At 52.7% G+C, this 22495-nt stretch overlaps 1 protein-coding gene across 8 annotated transcripts in view; it reads left to right on the forward strand.

The window, feature by feature from the left end:
* PKNOX1 (PBX/knotted 1 homeobox 1) overlaps positions 1-10462 on the forward strand; it is a 49097-nt gene extending 38635 nt beyond the window's left edge. For all 8 annotated transcript variants that reach the window (XM_082459841.1, XM_082459843.1, XM_082459842.1 and 5 more), the window contains 3 exons: positions 2515-2591; positions 4763-4935; positions 7271-10462. In XM_082459841.1, coding sequence (XP_082315967.1) covers positions 2515-2591; positions 4763-4935; positions 7271-7482 — 462 coding nt within the window. In that variant the 3' untranslated portion in view covers positions 7483-10462. The remainder of the gene's footprint in view (positions 1-2514; positions 2592-4762; positions 4936-7270) is intronic.
* Positions 10463-22495: the final 12033 nt, after the last annotated feature.

Below are 22495 nucleotides of genomic sequence, written 5' to 3' on the forward strand. Positions count from 1 at the left end.
TCGGGTCTCCGCAGCACCCCTTCGCCCCCGGGGGCGCCCCCCGCCCGGGCTGAGGCCGCGTCCGTGCCTGGGCACCCGCCTCCGTCCTCACCCGGCTATCGCCTCCGGTCCCCCTGGGGTTTGGCCCTGGTCACTGCTGAGCCCCCTTCCTCTGCCCGGAGCGGGCGGCTCACGTGCCGCGCGAGAACGCGGTCGTCATCGGCAGTGTGACCCCGCCTAGATGCTGGTCCTAGCGAGGGTCACAAGCAATGGAGAAGTTTAGGGACAGAATGTTACAGTGCTGTTCGTTGCGATGATGGGAAATGGGTTGGTGTGTGAGTTAGGACCTGTCAATTTGATGGAAGGTTGTACAGCGAGTTAACACGATAAGCGAGGGCCAAAAGCACTAGGAAACTTTAGGTACGTGGACATAAGTGAAAAAGCAGAACATACATGTTTCTAAATACATTGTGAGTATTACAACCGATAAATGTGTCTGTAATGTAGTGATTGGACTACAACACAAGTAAGTGATGGAATTGGCTGTTTTCCTGTTAAGTTTCCTTTAATGTTTTAATCATTTCTGAAATAGACCCTGCTCAGAGGTTCAATTAAAATGCGTTTTTTTTTTTTTTTTTTCCTATGAAGCATCTTCTATGTCTTCTTCTTGACCTCATTTCTCTGAAATACTGTCCTCTCCTTGTAGTTTTCCTGATACTCTAGGCAGCACTTATTACTGTTTTGGTGGGTTTTTTGTTTTGTTTTGTTTTCTGGTTTGTGTACTTGCTTCCTGCCCCCTTTTTATTTTATGAGCTTTTCAAAGGACAAGAACAATATTTCTGTTTCCATAAACTCTCCCTTGGTGCCAGATGCTCATCTGTAGAATGGAAGTGAATCACTTTTGGTTAGTTTGAGGAGTCGGACCACTGCTGTTGAGATAAATGCGGTGCTGTCCCGTTATCCCCAGAATGCACAGTGCCTTTCCGGACACACTGAGTGTCCCTTACAAACCAGAACGGACCCCACCTCCTTACTTTGTTGGTGCCAGTCACTCCCTGGGGTCCTGGTCGGTGCAAAACAAGGGCCTTCAGCGCGTGCAAGTTTTAGAGTGAATGTTGTACTGGTTTCTACAGGCAGATGGTAACCGACCTTGGAGAAGTTGTGTATTACTGTAGATAGAAATTGTTTTCCTCCGGTACGTCTGTGAATTTTGGTACAAGCATACTGCACTTTATTGCGCTTCTCAGATGTTCGTTTTTCACAAACTGAAGGTTTGTGGCGACCCTGCGTGGATCACATCTATCGGTGCCGTTGTTTCCAACAGCGTTTGCTCACTTCATATCTCTGTGTCACATTTTGGTAATTCTCTAAATATTTCAAACTTTTCCATTATTATTATATTTGATATGATGATCTGTGCTCAGTCATCTTTGACGTGACTTTTGCAAGAAGATTACAGCTGAAGGCTCAGATGATGGTTAGCATTTTTTAGCAATAAAGTATTTTTAAATTAAGGTACGTACATTGTTCTATTAGATGTAATGTTACTGCACACTTCGTGGACTACAGTAGAGCGTGAACATAACTTTTATATAACATTTTTGGAAACACAAAAATTCGTGACTCGCTTTATCGCAATATTCGCTTTACTGAGGTGGTCTGGAACTGAACCTGCAGTATTTCCTAGGTGTGTCTGTATTTATTATACTTCTGGCTTTTTCTGAGTGAAATATTTCAGTCATACGTGAAATAAAGAGTAAATAGCAGACACCCCGTCCCCAGCCCTCAGTTCAGTTCTCTGCCGGCCGCACACGCGAGTCTAGCGACGCCGTAGGTGACACCCATGCCTCCCGGTGTCAGCTCGTGCTTGCACTTCCCGTGACAGAAACGTGTCGCCTGAATGTGGCGGCCTGGAGCATCCCCATCCGCTTCCTGCCTCCTCTTGTTCAGCCGGCCCAGGGTGCGGGGACGGTGTGCGCTGCCCTGCTCCGTTTCCTCGTCGTAAAATTAAGGTGACGACAGCTCTGTGACTGTGAGGAGTCAGTGAATCCCTGTAGGATGTACGGGGGTGACCTGCACGCTCTGTCTTGCTGTGGGTCGAAACTCAGCCATTTATCTGCTTTAAATGGATGCAGTTTATGGTCCTTGAATTACACCTGTGATGTTGATACAAAAGCCATAGATTGTCTCGGGTGCTTAGAGCAGCACCTGGTGCAGCCCAGGAGCCCCTCTGTGTGCCCCGTGCTCTTCCCTTCGCCGTGGCCTTTGAGCGTGCGGACTCCTGTCTGCGTCACGCCTCTGCCTGGGCTTTCACCAGCTGCTGCAACACCTGTGTTCTTGGGCAGCTGGGAGAAAGGCTTCATTTGCTTTAGGCATTTCTGGAAAAAATGATGAGACTGAAGTTAGGTTTTAGCTACAAGCACCCTTGACACCAGTTTTTACTAACGATTATTTGTGTGCTTCTGTTTTACCAGGATGATCTTGAGTTCCTTTTTAAAAACTGAAGTTCACGGTGACCCTTCTTTTTATTTTCAGCATCCCTACCCGACAGAAGATGAGAAAAAACAGATTGCTGCTCAGACAAATTTGACACTACTCCAAGTTAACAACTGGTAAGCTGTGCCCGCTTTCTGAAATTGTGCCGTCCGCATAACAGAGCACCTGGCAATCCTGACACCAATAAGTAGTAAATTTTGGTTGAAGTATATGAGTTCTTTTAACTAGCATTCCTGTGTTATCAGAGTCTGGAATTGCTGGCAGCCAGGTAAGCATAAATCACACACACTCTCACCTTAAGTTTTCCATGCTCGATACCCCACTGAGGACCTTTGGCCGACATCCTCCTCCCTCTACTAGAGATGGGTTTCTCCAGGGCGTTAAGCAGCGCCCCTCACCCCAGCCTCCACTCAGAAACACGATGTTTCCGTGCACAAGCTCTTCTGGGCGGTGGACGGCCGGGGTGAGTTCCCCTCACCCCTGGTGGCCCTTCCGCACCCCTCCCACCTTTTGAAACCTGCGTCACTTGTTCAGCCGTGACTCGGGGAGGGAGTCCCATGGCTGGCCGGCTGCGCGGTGGTCCTGCCCCGCAGCAGGCCTCAGGGTCCTGAGAGGGAAGCGTCTCTTTATGAAACACCCTGTTCTGGTTCTTGTGTCACATGTCAGTGTGGACGCTTGAACCCTGACCGTGATGGTTTTTCCCTTAAATAAGAGGCGTTCACGTCACGAAGCGGCTTTGAGGTCTAGGTGTGCCCTTGCTTTCTGCTTGGTAGTCATTTGCCTCATTTTTATTTACTTATTATTCAGATGTAGGAACTGATTTCAGGTTAATGAAATTGGCTTGCGTAGAAGAAAAGGAAATACAGATTCTACCACTTGTAAACATTGTTATCTTTTCATTTTAACTGTTTAAATTTAAACTTGAAGGTCAGGTGAGTTCCAATATAAATGATAAAATCTTCCATTTGGGGCAATTGTGTATGCAGGAGGTATGCTTTGGTGTTGCATCAAGTATTTCTAGTACCTTGCATTTGGGCCAGTATTTTTCACTTGGGTAGCCATAATAGACCATACTCTCTGAATTATTTCCTGTTAGATCTTTTAGATAGAGTGTTAACAGGAGTTCAAAAGTTTCGAGTACTGTGCGGCTGTGAGTTGTGTAACGTCTTAGCATGTTCTCCGTTATTTTCATGCGGTGCCATGTAGGGACTGTGTCTGGTGTAGCGATAGGTGGATTGAGGGATGCGAGGCGCGGAGGTGCGTCTCTGGATGTTCTGATGCGATTGTCGCCCATCAGCCTTCTCCTTGTATTTATTCCTCATTTGTGGACTCCCTGCCCTTCCCTAAGTTGCTCCTCTGCTGTCTTAACAGAACTGTCTTATCTAGAAGGTTTGACCTCAACTTTTAATTTTGAAATTCATCACAGTTTAAAACATGACTTTTATAAATTCTAAACTTTCTAAAGTCGTTTAGTTAATATTTGGAGCTATTTTTACCTTTTGTGACTTTCTTTCCTTTTATATTTGCAAAAATTATATCTTGGAGCGAGATTGGACAACACTCATCATTAGCTTATGCCTCTGCCTCGCGGCAGCTTTGACAAAGATGGATAAAGAGACAGATTGAAAGGCGGCAGCGGGGTCCCTTCCCAGGCGGTGCTGGGCCGGCGCTGAGCTGCCGGGGCTGCTGTGACCCTCCCAGTCCTGCTCACGCCCAGCTGCAGGGCCCAGAGATCGACCCTGAACGAAGCTCTGAGGCGCCAGCCCGTTCATCTGTATTATTAGAATATGTCCTAGTGCAATTGTAGGCGGTTTTGAATCTTAGGACTTTGAAGTTAGGCAGCCTCAGAGCCGGACATCTGTCCACACTCAGGGCTCGGCCGGGTGGGACCCTCAGATAAGAGACGCACAGCCTGCAAGGCCTCGGGCGTCACGAGACTGCAGGGTATGTAGTTCTGCTGCTTTGACCTTTCTCTTCCTCAGAGAAAATCATGCCCCACATTCACCACTTTGACAGTATCATCAGTGTCAATATGAATATCAGTTTCACAAACGGAATAAATCAATTGACGTGGAAGAAAGGCACCGTGGAAGAGTTGGTCTTTATTCAAATGAATTCCTTTACAAACAGCCCTGTTCTCTGGACATTTAGATAACATGCGTGTCGTTACTCTGCGTGCTTCTTCTAACAGGGAATACGTGTTTCTGCTCGTGTGGTTTGTCAGGTGGGCCTGTTACTGCCCTGGGCGGCCTCGGAAAGGCCGTTTTGACCTGTTTCCTGCGCACAGGTTCATCAATGCGAGAAGACGAATCCTGCAGCCGATGTTGGATTCTAGTTGCTCAGAAACTCCAAAAACAAAGAAGAAAACTGCTCAGAACAGACCCGTCCAGAGGTTTTGGCCCGATTCCATCGCCTCAGGAGCCGCACAGCCAGCCGCCAGCGAGCTGACCGTGTCCGAAGGTGGGGACCGGGCCCGGGCCTGTGCCCTCGCAGCCGGTGGGCGGCCGCCGTCCTGGGGGCTGGGGGTGTGTGAGGCTGCGAACCAAGGGCAGGCAGTGGTCTTTCTGCATGTGACCATGAGAGAGCGCTGGTCCTGGTGCTTGTTAGGGGCGCAGGTGTGCCCGGGAGAGCCGGGTCCAAGGCCAGCCCCCCGAGGTCCCTCCCGTCTCTTTGTGTCCCTCCTGCTTCAGTGCAGGGAGTGGACGTGTCGTGTGCTCACCGCCTGGCACTTCACCCTTTATGTCCCTGCGGCCCTCATTCGGCTTTTCTTCTTCCCTTTGACCCCCGTCCCCTCATCATGGGCCACTGTTTCTGTGTTTAGTTGACGAGCATCTTCTGTGTGCGTGAGTTCCTCACACTTCAGGTGGTTGTGTGTGTGTATTTTTAAATGTAATAACTTGTGTTATTATCGCATTCTTACCTTCTCATTCTCTTACTTTTTCCGCTCAGCAGTTTACTGTTATTCAGTTGGGAAAGTTTGGGGCCATTATTTCTTCAAATATATTTTCTGACCTCCCCTCCTCCAGGGGCTCCAATTGCCCATATGATAGGGCATTATAACTCACAGTTACTGCTGCTTTTTCCAGGATTTTGGATTCTTTTTCTCTGTTTCATCCTGGATAGTTTCTGTTTCTATTTTTAAGCTTCCCCAGTCTTGTGTTCTGTGATGTTTAATCTTCCGCTAATCCTGTCCCTGTGTTTTTCACGTTGGACATTGTCTAGAAACTCCATGTGAGCTTTTGTATCTCTCACGGTCTGCTGAAGTTTGGAACAAACAGCACACAGTCGCCAGTAACTGTTTGGATGGCCTCCTCTGCTCACTGTAACCCCTGTCAGCTCCGGGCTGGTTTCTGTTGGCTGAATTCTCATTATGGGCTGTTTTCCTGCCTGTGTGCGTGCCTGGCAGTCTTTGACTAGAGGCCAGACGTTGTGGGTGTTAGCTTGTCGGGGGATGGGTGTTTCCGTGTCGCTCCGGGTCTCCCTGAGCTGTGTTCCAGCAGTTCGGTTACTCAGCACTCTCTGATCCTCTTGTGCTGTGCTTTTGCAATTGGTTCTTGCCTGGTGGTCCCAGCAGTGCTGGTTCCCAGCCTGCTTTTCCCCCTCGGCAGAGGCAGGGCCTGTCAGCGCCCGGCCCGGGGCCTGTGCCTCGGGGTGTGTCCAGTCCAGCTCTGCCGGCTCTGGACACTGTGCTCTGTCATCTTTGGGGCTGATTCTTTTCCCGGCCTCAGTTGTTTCCTGCACACATGCGCTCATCTGTCCTCCGCCAATGCTCAGGGTGTCCCAGAGCTGGGCTGGCCCTGGGCTTGGAATGGGCCCCTCATGGTATGTGCGTTTAAAGCTTTGGCTTCTTTATTTGGGTTTTGATAGGCAGTGGTTTTACCTTCATACTTAAATCATTTGTATTTTCCGTTTTTGTTTTCCTTTTTCATTCAAGAATTAGTTGGAAAGGTTTTTTTCCTCTCTGTCTCCCCCTCCCTTGCCCCGCTCCTGGAAAAGGCAATACCTATCTCCTGGGGAGGAAGTTCAGGCAAGGATATGCAGTGAGAAGTAATCTCTCCTCCGCCCTGGCTTCTAATCTTCTCCAGAGACGGCCCTTGGTACCAGTGTCCTGTGGCGGCTCCCAGTGCGTGTCTGCTGCCGTGGTCTGTGCACAGACAAGAATGAATGCATGAATGACTCGTTTCTAAAATCTTCCTAAACATGTTACGCTATATGAATTACATATGCCACAGATGACATCCTCTTGCCTTCTTCACCCGTTGGTGCTGTGGAGATCTCTGGGGACGGGCACGTGTGACCCACCGTGTGGGCTTCCCTAGCGCCGCGCCGTCCTCGGCCCCGCGTGTTTCACCGGTGTCCCGCTCGCGGGCCCTTGGTGGCCTCCCCTCCTCCGCTGTCGGGCCGGAGGTGCAGGAGCGCGTGTCGCAGGTTCTCCTTCTCCCTCTCAGACCGGCCTGCCTTCCTCTGACCCAGTCCTCCCACCCCGTCTCCCCGCCTGTGTCGTCTCGTGGCCTCTCCCCTGTGTCCTGGGTCTCTTGTCCTCCGTGTGGCACTGGCTTTCGCCCCGGGCGTCTGTGCCCTTTACCGTCCTGACCCTCGGACCCTCCGTAGACTGAGAGCTTAGCCGCGCAGGGTCTGGGGCCCGTCCTACAGGCGGGTCCTTAACTCCCTGCAGATGGTCCCAGGGACGTGCAGGGGGCTTCGCGGGAGGTCGGGCAGCCCAGCCCGACAGGTCGAGGGGTAACGGTTTGCATCCGAGCGCCGATGGCGTGGTGACAGCCGCCTTGTGCCGCAGGAGCCGTCGTGACCATCACCGCGCCCGTGAGCATGAACGTGGACAGCCTGCAGTCCCTGTCGTCGGACGGGGCCACGCTGGCGGTGCAGCAGGTGATGATGGCCGAGCAGAGCGAGGACGACTCGGTGGACAGCACGGGGGACGGCGGGGCGGCGCTGGCGCCCGGCCACCTGGGCGGGCTGGTGCTGGAGAACAGCGACTCCCTGCAGTAGGGCCGCCCGCCCCGCGTTTTATAGTTTGCACAGCAAACATTTTACACAGTTTTATTTCTAATATGTTTTATATGTAGGCATAGAAGAGTGCACTTTTGTATTTCCTAGTAAGCTTCCAGGGCGTCTTTGCTGGTGCAGCGACTTCTTTCAAGGTGTGTGTGTGTGTGAGTGTGTGTGTGTGCGTGTGTGTGTGTTTTTAAGGAAATTCTTTCAAGGTTTAACGCTAAAAATATGATGAATGGCAGACCCCCTCCCCCGCCCCCTGAACCCCTGACGAGGTTAAGGAATAGTGCTGCCGTTTTCTAAAAAATGATGCAGTTTCAATTTCGTTCTGTGGTGGAAGCAGGTCTCAGTGGGCTGGTTTACTTGTGGAGCCCGTGGATTAGGAAGAAGCTTCTGCCCCTGAAAACTGCCAGTGCGAGGCGATGACAGCACACAGCGATAAACCGCGTGTGACCTGGTGGCGAGTGTACGGCGAGTTAAGTGTGGTTCCGCTCTCTCGTGTTCCGTGAGCCTGTGTCATTTGCTATATGTGAAAAGAAACTCCTATTTTTACCTTGCTGGAATTATTGGATAAAGAGCTATTTTTATAAATTCGCTATGAATTGGGTTATGACTATATCAAGGATAAAATTTCTAGAGGAGAAACAGTACATGCTTACTCTCTCGATTTGGAACGTTCTGAATTGACCAAATTTCACGAACTTGCCCAAAGTTAGCTAGCATTCCATGGTTCTCTGCTATCCCAGGGTAGCAATTTACGTTTACTCCTATAAAAGAAACACCTATTTAATGAAGTTTTGATATCTTCAAATTTTAGTCTAGACGTAAATGCTCAGATTGCATCCTACACTTGATCTTAAACATACATCTAAAGGTACTTGCTAAGTAGAGCTTAGGTAAGTTAAGAAATGGTAGCCAGTGGTCAGTTAAAAGCTCTTACTGACATATTTCAGTCTAATTTAAATTTGACCACAGTTAAATGGTTAGTGTACCATGTTAGCTGGGTGTTGTTTTAGAATTTTTTAGTCAGCCAGATGTTACGTGTAGAATGTTTATGATAAACGAATATAAAGTGTCCTCTATCCCGCTGGCTCAGAGCCAGGGTAAAGAGCAAACCCTCGGCTTTGTTACACGATTAACAAACATCCACTGTGGGAGGGGAACGAGCGGGGCCCGGAGGATGGGGTGACGGGGGCCCTCCTGCCGCCGTGTCTCACGCTGGTCCTGGGGTCGGTGTTCTCTCCTGCACGTGGTTCTTCCCTCTGACTTGATCACGTCAGATCTGGAGTAGTGTTGGGACTTCGGTTCCTGGTGACCAGATGAACCACAAGAGCAGACTGGGTTTGTTTCCTTGGGTTTTGATTTGTTTCCGTTGGTTTGCTTTCAAGTGGGGCTTTTTCTCAGAGAGGAAACAGAGCCCCTGGTTTCACGGAGGAAATCTTGGTGTAACCGTCAAGCTCAGCGCACTTCTCAAGGACAGTCTTATGGTCGGGAAGGTCGCCAGTTCCTGAGAAGCAGTGACAGTGAGTGGTGTGGACCAAGGCTACATGGCGGGTGTTTTGAGCTGGTGCAGGTTGTTTTCTGGAACTGACTTTCCCCCCCGAAATTGTTAATAATTAAAGTTACTCACAGGAGAGCACTTCCTAGGTAACTCAGAAGGAAGCAAGAAACACACAGAAATTTCTTTTAAAATATTTCAGGAGATTTAAAAGAAAAACTTGATTCTCAACTCTTTTGGGGGAGAAAATAACATTTTAAAGCAGCTATTGCGTTCCTCATTTGTAAACAATTTCAAATATTTTAAGTCAAGTCTACACCAGTTTAAAAGATCATTTGAAGTCCAACGAAGTTAGAATTTAAGACGAGGCCCTGTGGAAGCCGGCCAGCCCCTCCCTACTCCCTCCCTCCCTCGCCTCCCCCCGCCCCCCCTTCCCTCTGCCCTTGGGCTCAGATCAGTGACCGTGGCAGGTGGTCGCTCCAGGTCAGCGTTTCTCCGCAGCAGAAATCCTGTCCCGGGGGCTCGTGCTGCACAGGCCGCGGCAGCGCTTACGCGGGGCCGCATGGGGGTCCAGCCATCGGTGCCCGGGGTCTCGGCCACACTCCCTCCAGCCGAAGTCTGCGTCCTGCTCGCCACGTTCAGAGGACAAGGATGAAGATCATTCGAGAGAGGGCGCTCTGGACACAGCCTGAGGTTCCTTTAAGCTCTTCCCATGAGTAACTAAGGGGATTTTAAACAACCCGACAGGCAGACTGTTCACCGCCGCCCGGCGTATTGGTGGTCATTTGGTACCTAATAAATACCTGTTTTCCAGCCCTCGGATTTTTGAGAGCATCTGTGAGAGCACGACCCCGTTGAGCTTTCATTTTAAATGAACAAGTTCGATCCTGACTTTGCTTTTGTTAAATTGTTTCCCTGTGAAGGATGCTTTTGACGGTGGTTTGAGACCCAGGTTAAGCGTGATGTGTCACCTGCTGCTCAGCTCGTGAGCCGGTAGCGGACGGCTGGGCCATGCCCCGGCCACGCTCCAGCTGCTGCACTAACGGAGCTTTCCATGTTTCGATTCCAGAAATAAGTCAGTGTAAGCATTTATCCAGCGTGCAAAGTGCGATGGGCCCCGACCCCAGCTCACTCACAGACCACAGAGCCCTGATGCTGGAACTCAGCCCCGAGGGTTCCGGGAGTAATCTCTGCATAACCTGCCCGTGACCCGACTCTTACCTGGGCGAGAAAGTGTTGGAGCACTTTTTCTTTTAGACAAGCTCAGACATCCCCGGAAGGTGAGAACGGCCCACCTCTGGCAGTTAGGGACAGAAATAACTCCGCCATCCTCCCCTGTTTTAGTTCTGTTTGGTCTATGAACTGACAATCTTTAAATGTGAATACTGTAACAATTGTTTTCTTGGATTGTTGTCTTTGAAAGGGATTTTTGTGAAGCAACTGATTTATCAAAGCAAAAAGATTAAAAACAGAAACATGCTTCATGGACGTTTTATTTTCTAAAGCTCGTGTCACCGCAGCTGCTTTTCCATTTTAAGAACAACATTCAGATGTTGACATGTTTGCTGGTGGCACTTGGGGTCCGTCGTGACCCCCGCACATTCTTAAAATTAGGATTGCACCGCCCTGGCGCATTCAGGCCCATTTACATTTTCAAGAATCTTTTCTAAGTTTCTTCAGGTCGTCATTGGTTTTCCAGGAGAAAAATTGCAAAGTTTTTATTTGTTTTTTATTGTAGTTCACCACAAATCTAATTATTTTGATAGTAATGAGAAAATGATTCATTAGTAAGGTACTGCCTTCGATAGTTCATGTTGTCACATTACCCGCCAGAGCAGTTCCCGGACATACTGAAGGGGGGGGGGCGTCCATTAAAACACTGTCAGAGAGTTTTAACTCCCAAACCGTTTATACTTACAAGCTAAAGCCAGCAGACTTCAGTAATTTTTTAAAGTGCATCTGAAATCGTGAACTTGGCTGGAATGAGGAGTGACAGCTATGAAATGTGTTGCACCAAGACCTTGTTCTGATCCATTTGACAGAAAAAGGGAGTCACCCTCTTCTCTCTCCAGCTCTTTTTCGGTCAGAGGTGAGAGGGTAGGCGTGAAACTTCACCAGGTGAGACCTTGGCTCAGCCCTGGGCCCCTCTAGGCTTCAAGTGCTTCATTTGTAAATGGGAAGAAGTTGGTTTATAAAAGGAAGAAATTGGTTTATAAGATTTGGTCTAGGGGGCTTCCCTGGTGGCGCAGTGGTCGAGAGTCTGCCTGCCAATGCAGGGCGCACAGGTTCGAGCCCTGGTCTGGGAAGATCCCACATGCCGCGGAGCAACTAGGCCCGTGAGCCACAATTGCTGAGCCTGCGCGTCTGGAGCCTGTGCTCCGCAACAAGAGAGGCCGCGACAGTGAGAGGCCCGCGCACTGCGATGAAGAGTGGCTCTCGCTTGCCGCAACTAGAGAAAGCCCTCGCACAGAAACGAAGACCCAACACAGCCAAAAATAAATAAATAAAAATAAAGGAATTCCTTTAAAAAAAAAAAAGATTTGGTCTAGCTCAAAGTAATACTTGATGAATAAAATTCTATCTAGAGAAAGGTGAGTGAATAAGTAATGAGCTAGCAAATCGTGAAAATAACTGAATTTGGACCAGATGTTCAGTGTTTTGCGTTTTGTTGCACTATGAGATGTCCTAAATTATGTATGTGTTATGTTTAGCCCACGTGCTGTGTTATATATACTCTTAAGAAGGAATTCTTAGCACAAGTTAGTTTTGCCCTTTTACAAACAGATTCTCTTATTTTCACTAAGACCTAAGGTCTCCGTACCATTTTAAAATGTAAATTTGCAAAACAGTAGAGCTATAGCTTAATCACTTAATGAATGCTGGCCAAGGGGGCGGGCCCCTCAGCCTGCGGCTGTGAGCCTGCTCTGCTCGTGACCCTGACCCCCAGCCCAGGCCCGGACTTTGCAGAGGAGGGTCCAGGACCGTCTCAGCTCAGCAAGATCTCTCCCAGCTCTTCCCTGTTAGTCTATAAAGGACTAGTTAGTGTTGCTTAATGAAATAATTTGGTCAGTATTTTACATACAAATAGTATTGAGAAGGCATTTCTCGCACAGATGTTTCCATTTGTTTAAACGAACCCAAGAGTGCAGCCTATAAAAGCCAACAATGGCATTAATATACAGGGATAAATCAGGAATTCTTTTATCCCAGTGTCTTTGAAAAGGAACATTTTAGTGATGTTGATGGCTCTAGGTGCTTACACATTCTTAGAAAATGGTTGGTAGAAAAAAATCAAGTATATTTAAAAAATATTTCGCTTTATGTTAACTCAGTTTTTTTTTTTTTTTTATATTAATACCGCAGTCAATCCAAGTAAGTGGTGAAGCCCTTCGTAGTTTATGCTCTCAGTGTAGACCTGAGTTTTCCAGCCAGAGAGTTCTGTTGCAGGAGGACAGCCCTGAAGCTGCAGGAAATGCTCCCCGGCCTCGAGCCAGAGAAGCCAAGGAAGTGGTGTTTCCAGGAGGAGCCGAGTGTGGAGGACGTGGGACGGGGCCCCTGGCGCTTTGATGAGAGCAGCCTCAGGGACGCCGGGCCGAACCAGGCGGCCGGGCTCCCGGGGCCGGTGGCCACGAAGCCAGCGGAAGCTAATGGAGGGGCTCACCGTCGTTACCACAGGGCGAGGAGGACCTACGAGGCCGAATGCATGAGTCAGAGGACGAACCCTGGTGGATGCGGCCAAATCAAAAGGGCGACAGCCTGGACCGCCGACAGGCAACACTCGGGGAGAAACACTTCTCCCTCGCTTTCTTTGTTAACATCTAAAGCTGACAAGGAGTTCATATTGAGGGTAAAGGGAGAATTCCTGGAAATGAAAAGAAAATGGCAGAGGATCTTAAGTCAGTTCCCTGAAAGGAAAACCCGTGCAGCCAACAAGCATGTGAAGACGTTGTGGGCCTCACCCCCATCAGAGGCTAAATCAGGACCACGACAAGACTGCCCCTTGCCCGGCAGAAGTCAGGAAGGTGGCACCGAGTGTGGCAGCGTCGCTGGGACGGCCGTCGTGGAGCCCTGGCGGTCCCCAAGGAGATGGGGCTGGACTCTGGTCCTACAGGCTCCGCCGGAATAACTCCGCAGGGTCGCGTGAGGACCTGCCGAGGTGCCCGCGGGCAGGAGTCACGGAAGCGCCCCGGGGGTCCCTGCCGAGTGGAGCGGCCGTGCGGTCCGGGCTCGGGCAGCGACGGGCGGCACGTGGACACTCTCGGGGCAGGTTCTGAGGACGAGGGGTTGTCTTCTTTTTGCCGCGTGTCTCATGATACGTGACCGAATGCCGGACACTTTTTGTAGAACAGCAGAGACCAAAGCCCAGAGGCCTCGCGCGCGGAAGTGGGCGCAGCCAGCGGCAGGCTCGCGGCGCGGGGCAGAGTCCGTCTGTTGGGCCCTCGTGCTGGGTTTGGGGTTTAGTTTTGTCGCTGCTTCCGTGGCCTTCAGACTCCTCCTGCCAGAAGCTCTCCGTCCGTGTTCCTGCCCGGCCTCCAGCTTTCTGCCGGCCCTGGGGCGGGGTGGGGGGGGAGGGGGCGTGTCTCTCTGCTCTGTCCCCCCCCCCCCCACGCCCCCTAGGTGGAGGCAGGTGTTCTGGTCCAGGCTCGGTCGCAGGCAGGTCTTGCGTCCTGGGGCCCAGGGGTCAGCCTTTCCAGCCATCCTGCCCCCCTCCCGCCTCTGCCGCAGCCTCTGCCTCGTGTCTGGGTGGGGTTTGGGGGCGTGTCCCGGGGGCTGAGAGGCTTCTCTGCTCCTCCCCAGAAGCGGCAGCCTTCACCTGGGTGGGGTCGGGGGGTCGGGGGGTCGTCCCTCCCCCGCTGGATTAAGGCTTTGCTTCGAAGGAGGGGAGGGTCAGGATGGTGGGCGGCGTTTCACACCTGCTCCCTCGGGGCACCGGGCTGGGTTTGGGGGGAGGTCTCCAGCCCCTGCCCTGCTCCCCGGCACACGTGGGAGAGAACGCTCCCCGGCCGGGGCGGTGCCCTTCGCGGCTGGGCTGCCAGCTATGCCAAAGGGGAACCAGGCTGCAGCCCCGCCTCCCGCCTTGGGGGGCTTGTCTCTCTTTGGGATTCAGTCAACTGCTCGCCTTGCAACCGCAGCTCTCTGAGCTCAAGCAGAATTAAAGATGTAGATTATCCACTTTTTCTCCTTGACAGGCTGTGAAGTGTTCTCATGGCCTCTACATCCAAAATGCAACTGGGGCCCCAAAGTGATTACCTGAAAACAAGATTTTACGATCTGTTTGAGTGGAGAAAAAGGAAGTGGAACCAGACCTATTTCACCATTTAGGCACATGGGAAATGTACAAAACGCTGTTTTTCAAGGATACGTATCTTTCCAAATGTCCCAGGGAGGACGCCTGGGAGGGAGGGGGGAGGGCAGGCGTTAGGAGTGGGTCCTGAGGATGAGCCCATCTCAGATGAGGTGGGGCCTTGTCCAAACGGGGGCGGAGTGCACAACGAGCTCTCTGCACCGCAGGTCAGGAATTAAAAGTGGGAATCGGGAGTGGGAAGAACTGTGCCTAGAGACTGTTTTTACTGGGAATTTAAGGGGCCGTTCGGTCGCCTCCCACCTTACTGTTGAGCGACCTAAAGCCGTTCCCGTCCTGATTCTTTTCCCGGCAGTGTTTGTTCGCGGCAAGCCTTGGGGTCTCCACAGGTTAATTTCCCCACAGTGGCCACAGCAGTCTTTCCAGGCCCATGTGCTCTTCTAGAACTTTGTCCATCAAGCAAGTCCCCTTCTCTAGAAACTGGGTGAGGTCTGGCTCCGCCCTGACGTCAGGCAGGATGCGTGTCTGTGACGTTGGTGACTGAGGTTAGAAGAAAAGTGGACCGCGTCCTCTTGGCGCGGTACCACTCGGGACGCGCGCCCTTGTAAGGAAGCCCAGGCCACGTGCAGAGGTTCCAGCCACGGCATCAGCCTCTTGCCACGCACGGGCGGGTGGCCTCGCAGACGCTGGGAGCTGCGCTGTGAGGTGGGGCAGCTGCTCGACGTGGGAAGTGTGAGCAGACAGGTGTCGTCGCTGCCCGATGCTGCTGGCGGTGCCTACCTGGGCAGCCTCGGTGCCCGCGCGCCGCGGTGCCCTGCCTCCGCGGGGCCCCTTCTCCCTCTCCACGTCCGGCACTGTGGACCCAGGAGGAGACAGTGAGCCACGTCGATTTTGATGCCGGTCTGGATCCAATCACTAACCTTCCCCCCACTTTGACACTGGGCCCAAGAAGAGGCACTGAGAGGGGCTCGACGGGCCCATCTTGCCAGGGACGCTGCCCTCCAGCCAGTCACCTGCCTTGCCCAGGGTGCGGAGCTTACATTTGGCCCTGCGGTGGTGTCTTCAGCGAGGACAGGCATCCGGGGCTGTGCGGCGAGGGGCTCTGCTTCCCACCCGCTCCCCTCCCGACTGGTGTGCTTGTCACTCAACCCTGCCTGCTGAGAGCCTCCCGGCCACGCCCTGCCTGGGACACTCCTGACCTGATGGAGGAGGTGGATGTGGCGATCCCCACGTGGGCTGGCCTGGTCCCACCGGGGCACATGGCTGGGCTAGATCATGGAAGCCAGAGGCGTTCATGAGAAGGCTGAGCCGTAGACTGCAGAGATAGACAAGTCCTGTCACTAACACGCACAAGAAACGCGCCAGCTGCAAATCAGGTGTCCCTAAGACGAAGGCTTTAGGGCCTTGTTTAAATAACGGCCCGTCTGTAACGAGCAGCCTGTGCGTCCTGGCGATTAAGTGCCGCTGCGTCTCTGAAGCAATGATGCGTGTTCTCGAACAGCCGACGGCTGCACAAATGCGCACGCGGCCGCCCTCCACGAACCCCCCAGTGCCTGCCTTGCCCAGGAGGCTCCACCTGCTGCAGTGGCGGCCGCAGCGACCGGGGCTGCGGGCTGCCCGTCCCGCGAGGTCACGTGCCCGGCTCAGGACGCAGGCACGGAGGGCTTGGCTGAGCCAAGGCCCCTCCCCGGGTGGGGGAGTCACTGCCGCCCCCATCCCCAACGTCATGGCTGCAGGGAGGGGATGGAGGCTGGGAGAGCCCCTCAGCAGCGTCCAGGACTCCGGCTTCCTCCTTCTGTCCTGCCTTGGGGGCTCCCGCAAGACGCCGGGCAGGAAGCAAGGAGACGCAGTGCCTCCGCGGGGGCCCACCCGGCATCGCGTTCCGCTTGCTGCGGCATCGCACGTGGAGGGGGTGGAGCTGACGGTCCCACAGCGCTTCCTCGTCTCCCCCCAGCTGCTCCCCTTCGGAGCGTGTTCGTCCCCTCGGGGCTCATCAACGGGCCTTTGACGGTTCTGATAGTCTTCCGGTGTCAACACGGGGTTCATCCATCTCTCCCTTTCTTTACAGTTGTAAACCTTTAAGTACATACGTGTTCCAAAAAACTGCACTCTTCACTTTTACCCACCCAGTTAAGTTAAAAATAGCTGACATGTGTTTGTTATTATTACACAATACTGAAATTCTAACTTAATTTTAAATTTCAAAAAAATTAGAGAACTTAAAAAGTTCTGAGGAGATCGACTCACAAACACACACCGCCCGCCCGCCTTGCCCACGGTGCTGATCTTCGTAACTCAAGGGCGGGGCTCCTGGACTCGAGGGAGGCATGTCCACTGGCAGAGCCCACGCGAGCGTCCTGCCCGGGGGACCCTTGGGGGCACACTGAGCCGTCTGAGCAAAGCTCCAGTTCCACAGCCAGCTTTTAGGGACCCCGGGGGGGACCAGTCTCTGCGGCAGGGCCAGCCTTCATACAGAAGCGACCCCATCACGCCCACTGGCTCTCCCCAGCGCCCAGACGCCGGGCTGTCTCTCCCTGCCTGGCCTTGCTGATGGCCCGGCCTCCCTCTCTGCTCCCCTGCTGTCCTCCCGGCCATTCTGGTAAAGCAGCGGTCCCCAACCTTTTTGGCACCAGGGACCGGTTTCGTGGAAGACAGTTTTCCCACTGATGTGGGGTGGGGGATGGTCCAGGTGGTGATGTCAGTGACGGGGAGTGATGGGGAGAGGCAGACGAAGCTTCGCTCGCTCGCCCGCCGCTCACCTCCTGCTGTGCGGCCCGGTTCCTAACAGGCTGCGGACCAGTAGCGGTCCGCGGCCCAGGGGCTGGGGACCCCGGTGGTAAAGGACTGAGGAGGAGCTGGCGATGCTGCTCTGACCACCTCCGCCGGCCGGGACGCCTCCTCTATTCTCGTGGTTTCACGGCCTCTGCTGTAAGAACAGCATCAGGAGATGCTCGCCAAGACCTCTGCGCACCGTGGACGTGCCCTGTCCAGAGCACCGGCACACACATGCCACACGGGGCTTCCGTTCACCAAAGAGCCGATGTGAACTCCACCAAAACCAGCCTCTGGTGGGTGCACGGCTCAGAGCAGGGCAGACGTGCTCCTGCAGGAAACAGAGCACCGAGCCAGAAACGACGGGCCACCTCAGGTGCGGGGCTACCCTCTGACTCGGCTCTGAACCTGCTCCCTCTGCGCATCTGGTCCCTCGGCCCATCCCCTGACTTGGAGAGCATCTCCTGCCCCAGGACCTTTGCACCTTCTGTACCTTCAGCTTGCTGGGCTCTTCCCCTGCTGTCCACCGGGCAGCCCCGCCAGTCTGTTGGGAAACGCGGCCACACTGCCTCCCAGAGATCTCCAACCCTTTCCTTGCTTTTTCTTTGTTTTTAAAATTGCGGTGAGGGCCTCCCTGGTGGCGCGGTGGTGAAGAATCCGCCTGCCAACGCAGGGGACAGGGCTTCAAGCCCTGGTCTGGGAAGATCCCACATGCCACGGAGCAACTGGGCCCGTGCGCCACAACTGCTGTGCCTGCGCTCTAGAGTCCGTGAGCCACAACTACTGAGCCCGTGTGCCACAACTACTGAGCCTGCGTGCCACAACTGCTGAGCCCACGTGCCAGCTACTGAGCCCGTGAGCCACAACTCCTGAGCCCATGTCCCACAACTACAGAGCCCGTGAGCCACAACTACTGAGCCCACATGCCACAACTACTGAGCCAGTGCTCTAGAGCCTGCAAGCCACAACTACTGAGCCCACGTGCCACAGCTACTGAGCCCGTGAGCCACAACTACTAAGCCCGCACTCTAGAGCCTGCAAGCCACAACCACCAAGCCCGTGCTCTAGAGCCCATGAGCCACAACTACTGAGCCTGTGAGCCACAACTACTGAGCCCATTTGCCACAACACTGAGCCTGTGAGCCACAACTACTGAGCCCATGAGCCACAACTACTGAGCCTCTGCTCGAGAGGCTGCGAGCCACAACTACTGAGCCTGCGCTCTAGAGCCTGCAAGCCACAACTACTGAGCTTGTGTGCCACAACTACTGAGCCCACACGCCACAACTACTGAGCCTGCACTGTAGAGCCCATGAGCCACAACTACTGAGTCTGTGAGCCACAACTGAGCCCATGTGCCACAACTACTGAGCCCACGAGCCACAACTACTGAGCCCACTCTCTAGAGCCCGCAAGCCACAACTACTGAGCCTATGAGCCACAACTACTGAGCCTGTACTCTAGAGCCTGTGAGCCACAACTACTGAGCCCACAAGCCACAATTACTGAGACTGCGAGCCACAATTACTGAGCCTGCGCTCTAGAGCCTGCAAGCCACAACCACTGAAGCCTGTGCGCCTAGAGCCCATGCTCCGCAACAAGAGAAGACACCGGAATGAAAAGCCCGCGCACCGCAACAAAGAGTAGCCCCCACTTGCCACAACTAGAGAAAGCCCGTGCACAGCAACCAAGACCCAACACAGCCAAAAATAAATAAATAAATTAATTTTAAAAAATTCTGGTAAAATACACATATCATAACATTTACCATCTTAACTATTTTTAAGTGCACAGTTTATTTCATCTTCCCAAACGGGAACTCTGTCTCCGTTAAATACTCGCTCCCCGTCACCTCCCCCAGCCCTGGGCCCCCACTATTCTCACTCTCTGTCCCTATGAATCTGACTCCTCTAGGGACCTCTGTGAGTTAGGGGCCGTGCAGTAGTGTCCTTCTGTGACCAGCTGATTTCACTCGGCATAACGTCCTGCAGGCTCAACCACGTTGTGGCACGTGTCCGAATGCCCCTTTTCGAGGCCGAATACTATTCCACCATGTGTACAGATGGTACTTTTTAATCCACTGTCCATAGGTCTCTCGCTTTTTCCTGGCGGCACAGATCACCTTTGCAGTTGTTCTGTTTCTTGATTCCTCCCACGAGCAGGGGAGCCCCGGTGCCTGATCAGTGGTGGGAGCTCAGTGGCTGTCTGGTGAGTGAGTGAGTGAATGAGACAGCATTTTAAGGCTCCTGCTGTCAAGCCGCCCTCCCCAGGGGTCGTCCCGATTTGACTTCCCCTCATCGGGAGCTGGTGGAGGCCCACGCTGGGCGGGCAGGGATGCCCAGCACCCCCCTCCCCCGCTTCCTCTCTAATACTGACCAATTTGGTAGATAAAAAAGAGCCTCGCTGTGAGCCTGCAGGTCTCTGTGTACACGTGGAGGCACGTTACCAGCCTCCTAAGGAATGAAGGGCCGCTGACAGTATTTCAAGCCAAGGAGGCAAAGATGGGGACATCAAATCCCTCCCGTCTCTGTCTCCATGGCCACATCCTCCTCCTCTCGTCCATGTGTCTCAGGTCTCCCCTCGCCTCTCCCCTAGACGGACCCTTGTTGGCACACACGTGAGGGCCTTTAGGCCCACCTGGATGACCCAGGATAATCGCCCCATCTCGAGAGCCTTACCTTCATCACACCTGCAAACACTTCCAAAGAGGGGCACATTCTCAGGTTCCAGGGATTAGGACCTGATATCTCTTATTTGCCCTACCACAGTTCTCCTGAAAAATAATTTTTTGAAGAAACTTCCCCATCCTCAGTCAAATCATCAAATGAGTCCCCCCCGCAAGGTCAGAGCACATCTCCCGCCAGCTCTGTGCAGTCCCAGGCCCTCCTCGGACCTGGTGGGGAAGGCCTCCACCTGCCGGGTTGTCTGTGGGGACCAGGACGGCTTCCCGCACAGCCCCCGGGGGGACAGTGGCGTGTGGCCTGCTCGCGGCTGCCGGGGGCCCAGAGCTGCAGGACACCCGGGAGGAGCCTCGGTCTTAGAGACAAATAGCTGACGACTAAGGAACTGGCCATTCCCAAAAGGCACACCCAGCTGTACCTGGGGCTCTTTACAGAGCAGTGAAGCCGCGTCCACGACAGGAGGCCTTTCCCGGAAGATGGATGGAGCGCGGTGGCTGGTACAGGGTCGGGCAGCTGTGAGCACCCCTTCCACACAGCCCAGCCCCGCCAGAAAGCTCCCGAGGGACGGTGGCCTCTCCCGTCGAATCTTCGGCCTGCCCGTGTGGTCTGAGGCCTTGGAAGGGGCCGTCTCCGGCGTGTAGGAAACAAGAGCGGGCCCTCAGGGCTGCGTCTTCAGCATGTCCTGCACGCTGTGTCCGTCTATTGAAATCTATGGCTGCCCATACCCGTCTTGATGGCCTGCTAGGGCCCTTGTTTTCCCCCTTCACTTTGGTGGAGTGCATCTTCCAGTGCTCCCCTGGGCCCGGAGGCCACCTGCCTCGGGGGAAACGTCTACATCCGCCCTCCAGGGTTCAGGGAGAGCGTGCTTGCATCCAGGATTCTGGCCCACGTCCCTTCTTTCAGATGTTTTGAGGCTTCGCTCCCTTGTCTCCCAGGCTCCACATGCTAGAGATGGAGAAGCTGGATCCCTTTCTCATTCCCTAGACTCTCTCTGTGAGCTGGGTTTCCCCACCCCTAACTGGAAACTTTTTCTGATTTCTTGTCCCAAGTGATCTAACATTTCACGATGATGTTCCCTGGGTGGGTCTTTCTCCATCCGTTGCACTGGGTACTAGGTGGAACCTTTCAATCTACAAACTCGTGTCTTTCAGTCTGGGACAGTTTCTTGAATTATTTCACTGGTGATTTCCTTCTCTCTTGTCTTCTCTTTTCTGGAACTCCTACAAGCCAGATGTTGGAACCCAAGAAGCTCAAAGAATTCCAAGCACAAGAAACATGAAGAAAGATACATCACGATTTCCAAAACAATACTGAACATAAACAAAGCCAGAGGACTCACACTTCTTGATATCAAAACTTACTACAAAGCTACAGTAATTAAAACAGTGTGGTACTGGCATAAGGACAGACATAGAGACCAGTGGAACAGAACCAAAAGTTCAGAAATAAACCCATACATCTATGGGCAACTGATTTTCCACAAGAGTGCCAAGACCATTCAGTGGAGAAAGAATGTCTGTTCCCCAAATGGATAGCCATATACAAAAGAATGAATTTGGACCCCTGCCCACACCATGTACAAAAATTAACTCAAAATGGATCAATGAGGGGTCTTCCCTGGTGGCGCAGTGATTGAGAATCTGCCTGCCAATGCAGGGGACATGGGTTCGAGCCCTGGTCTGGGAAGATCCCACATGCCATGGAGCAACTAGGCCCGTGCGCCACAACTACTGAGCCTGCGCGTCTGGAGCCTGCGCTCCTCAACAAGAGAGGCCGCGACAGTGAGGCCCGCGCACCGTGATGAAGAGTGGCCCCCGCTTGCCACAACTAGAGAAAGCCCTCGCACAGAAACGAAGACCCAACACAGCCAAAAATAAATAAATTAATTAATTAATTTTAAAAAAAAAGGATCAATGAACTAAACGTAAAAGCTAAAACTATAAAACTCTTAGAAGAAAACACAACCTTGGATTGGCAAGGATATAATACCAAAAGGGAAACAAAAGAAAAAACAGATAAATTGAACATCATCAAAAACAAAACACTGTGATCTGAGCCCGGGCCCAGGGCACGGCCGCCCGTGGCGTTGAGGCTAACGTGTCAACGGTCGGCTGCGGGCCCCGGGCGCTGGCGGACGGAGGTTGAATGAGCCGTCGCCCCGCCCGCGGGAGCGGGAGCTGAAAGGATATGGAGGCCTTGTTCCCCGCTGCAGTTTTGTTTTGTAGCCGCCTCCGTTTTTTTTCTTTAGACCCGACTTGTCATGATGACTCTTTTGTATGGTACCAGCACTGGTGCCCCCGGTCTAAAGGCACTATACAGCGCCTGCCGCGAAGGGATATATGTATATATGCATGTCTGTATACGTGTATATATCCGTAAGAGAACTTGGAGACCTTATAAGAATTCAGATTCCAGGAACCTGTACCGGATTTACTGAATTAGAATTATCGGGGCGGGGGGGGGGTCTAGGAATCTATATTATTTAAAGTCTCCATGCATGGATCGCAGTAATAAATTTTTTGATGTTCAGTATCAACCCACATGAGGTGATTATCCCAGAGAGTCACCCCCTCTGTCACTTTCAGCTATTCTAAATAAAGAGAACTGAAACAAAAAAAAAAAAAACAAAAAAAACAAAAAAAAACAAAACACTGTTGTACACCAAAGGTCATCATCAAGAAAGAGGACAGATACCCAACAGAATGGGAGAAAATATTTGCAAATCACATGTCTGATAAGGCTCTAGTATCCAGAATA

This window comes from Balaenoptera physalus (genome assembly GCF_965194825.1).
Source record: "Balaenoptera physalus genome assembly, chromosome: 4".
In the NCBI taxonomy this organism is placed as follows: domain Eukaryota; kingdom Metazoa; phylum Chordata; class Mammalia; order Artiodactyla; family Balaenopteridae; genus Balaenoptera; species Balaenoptera physalus.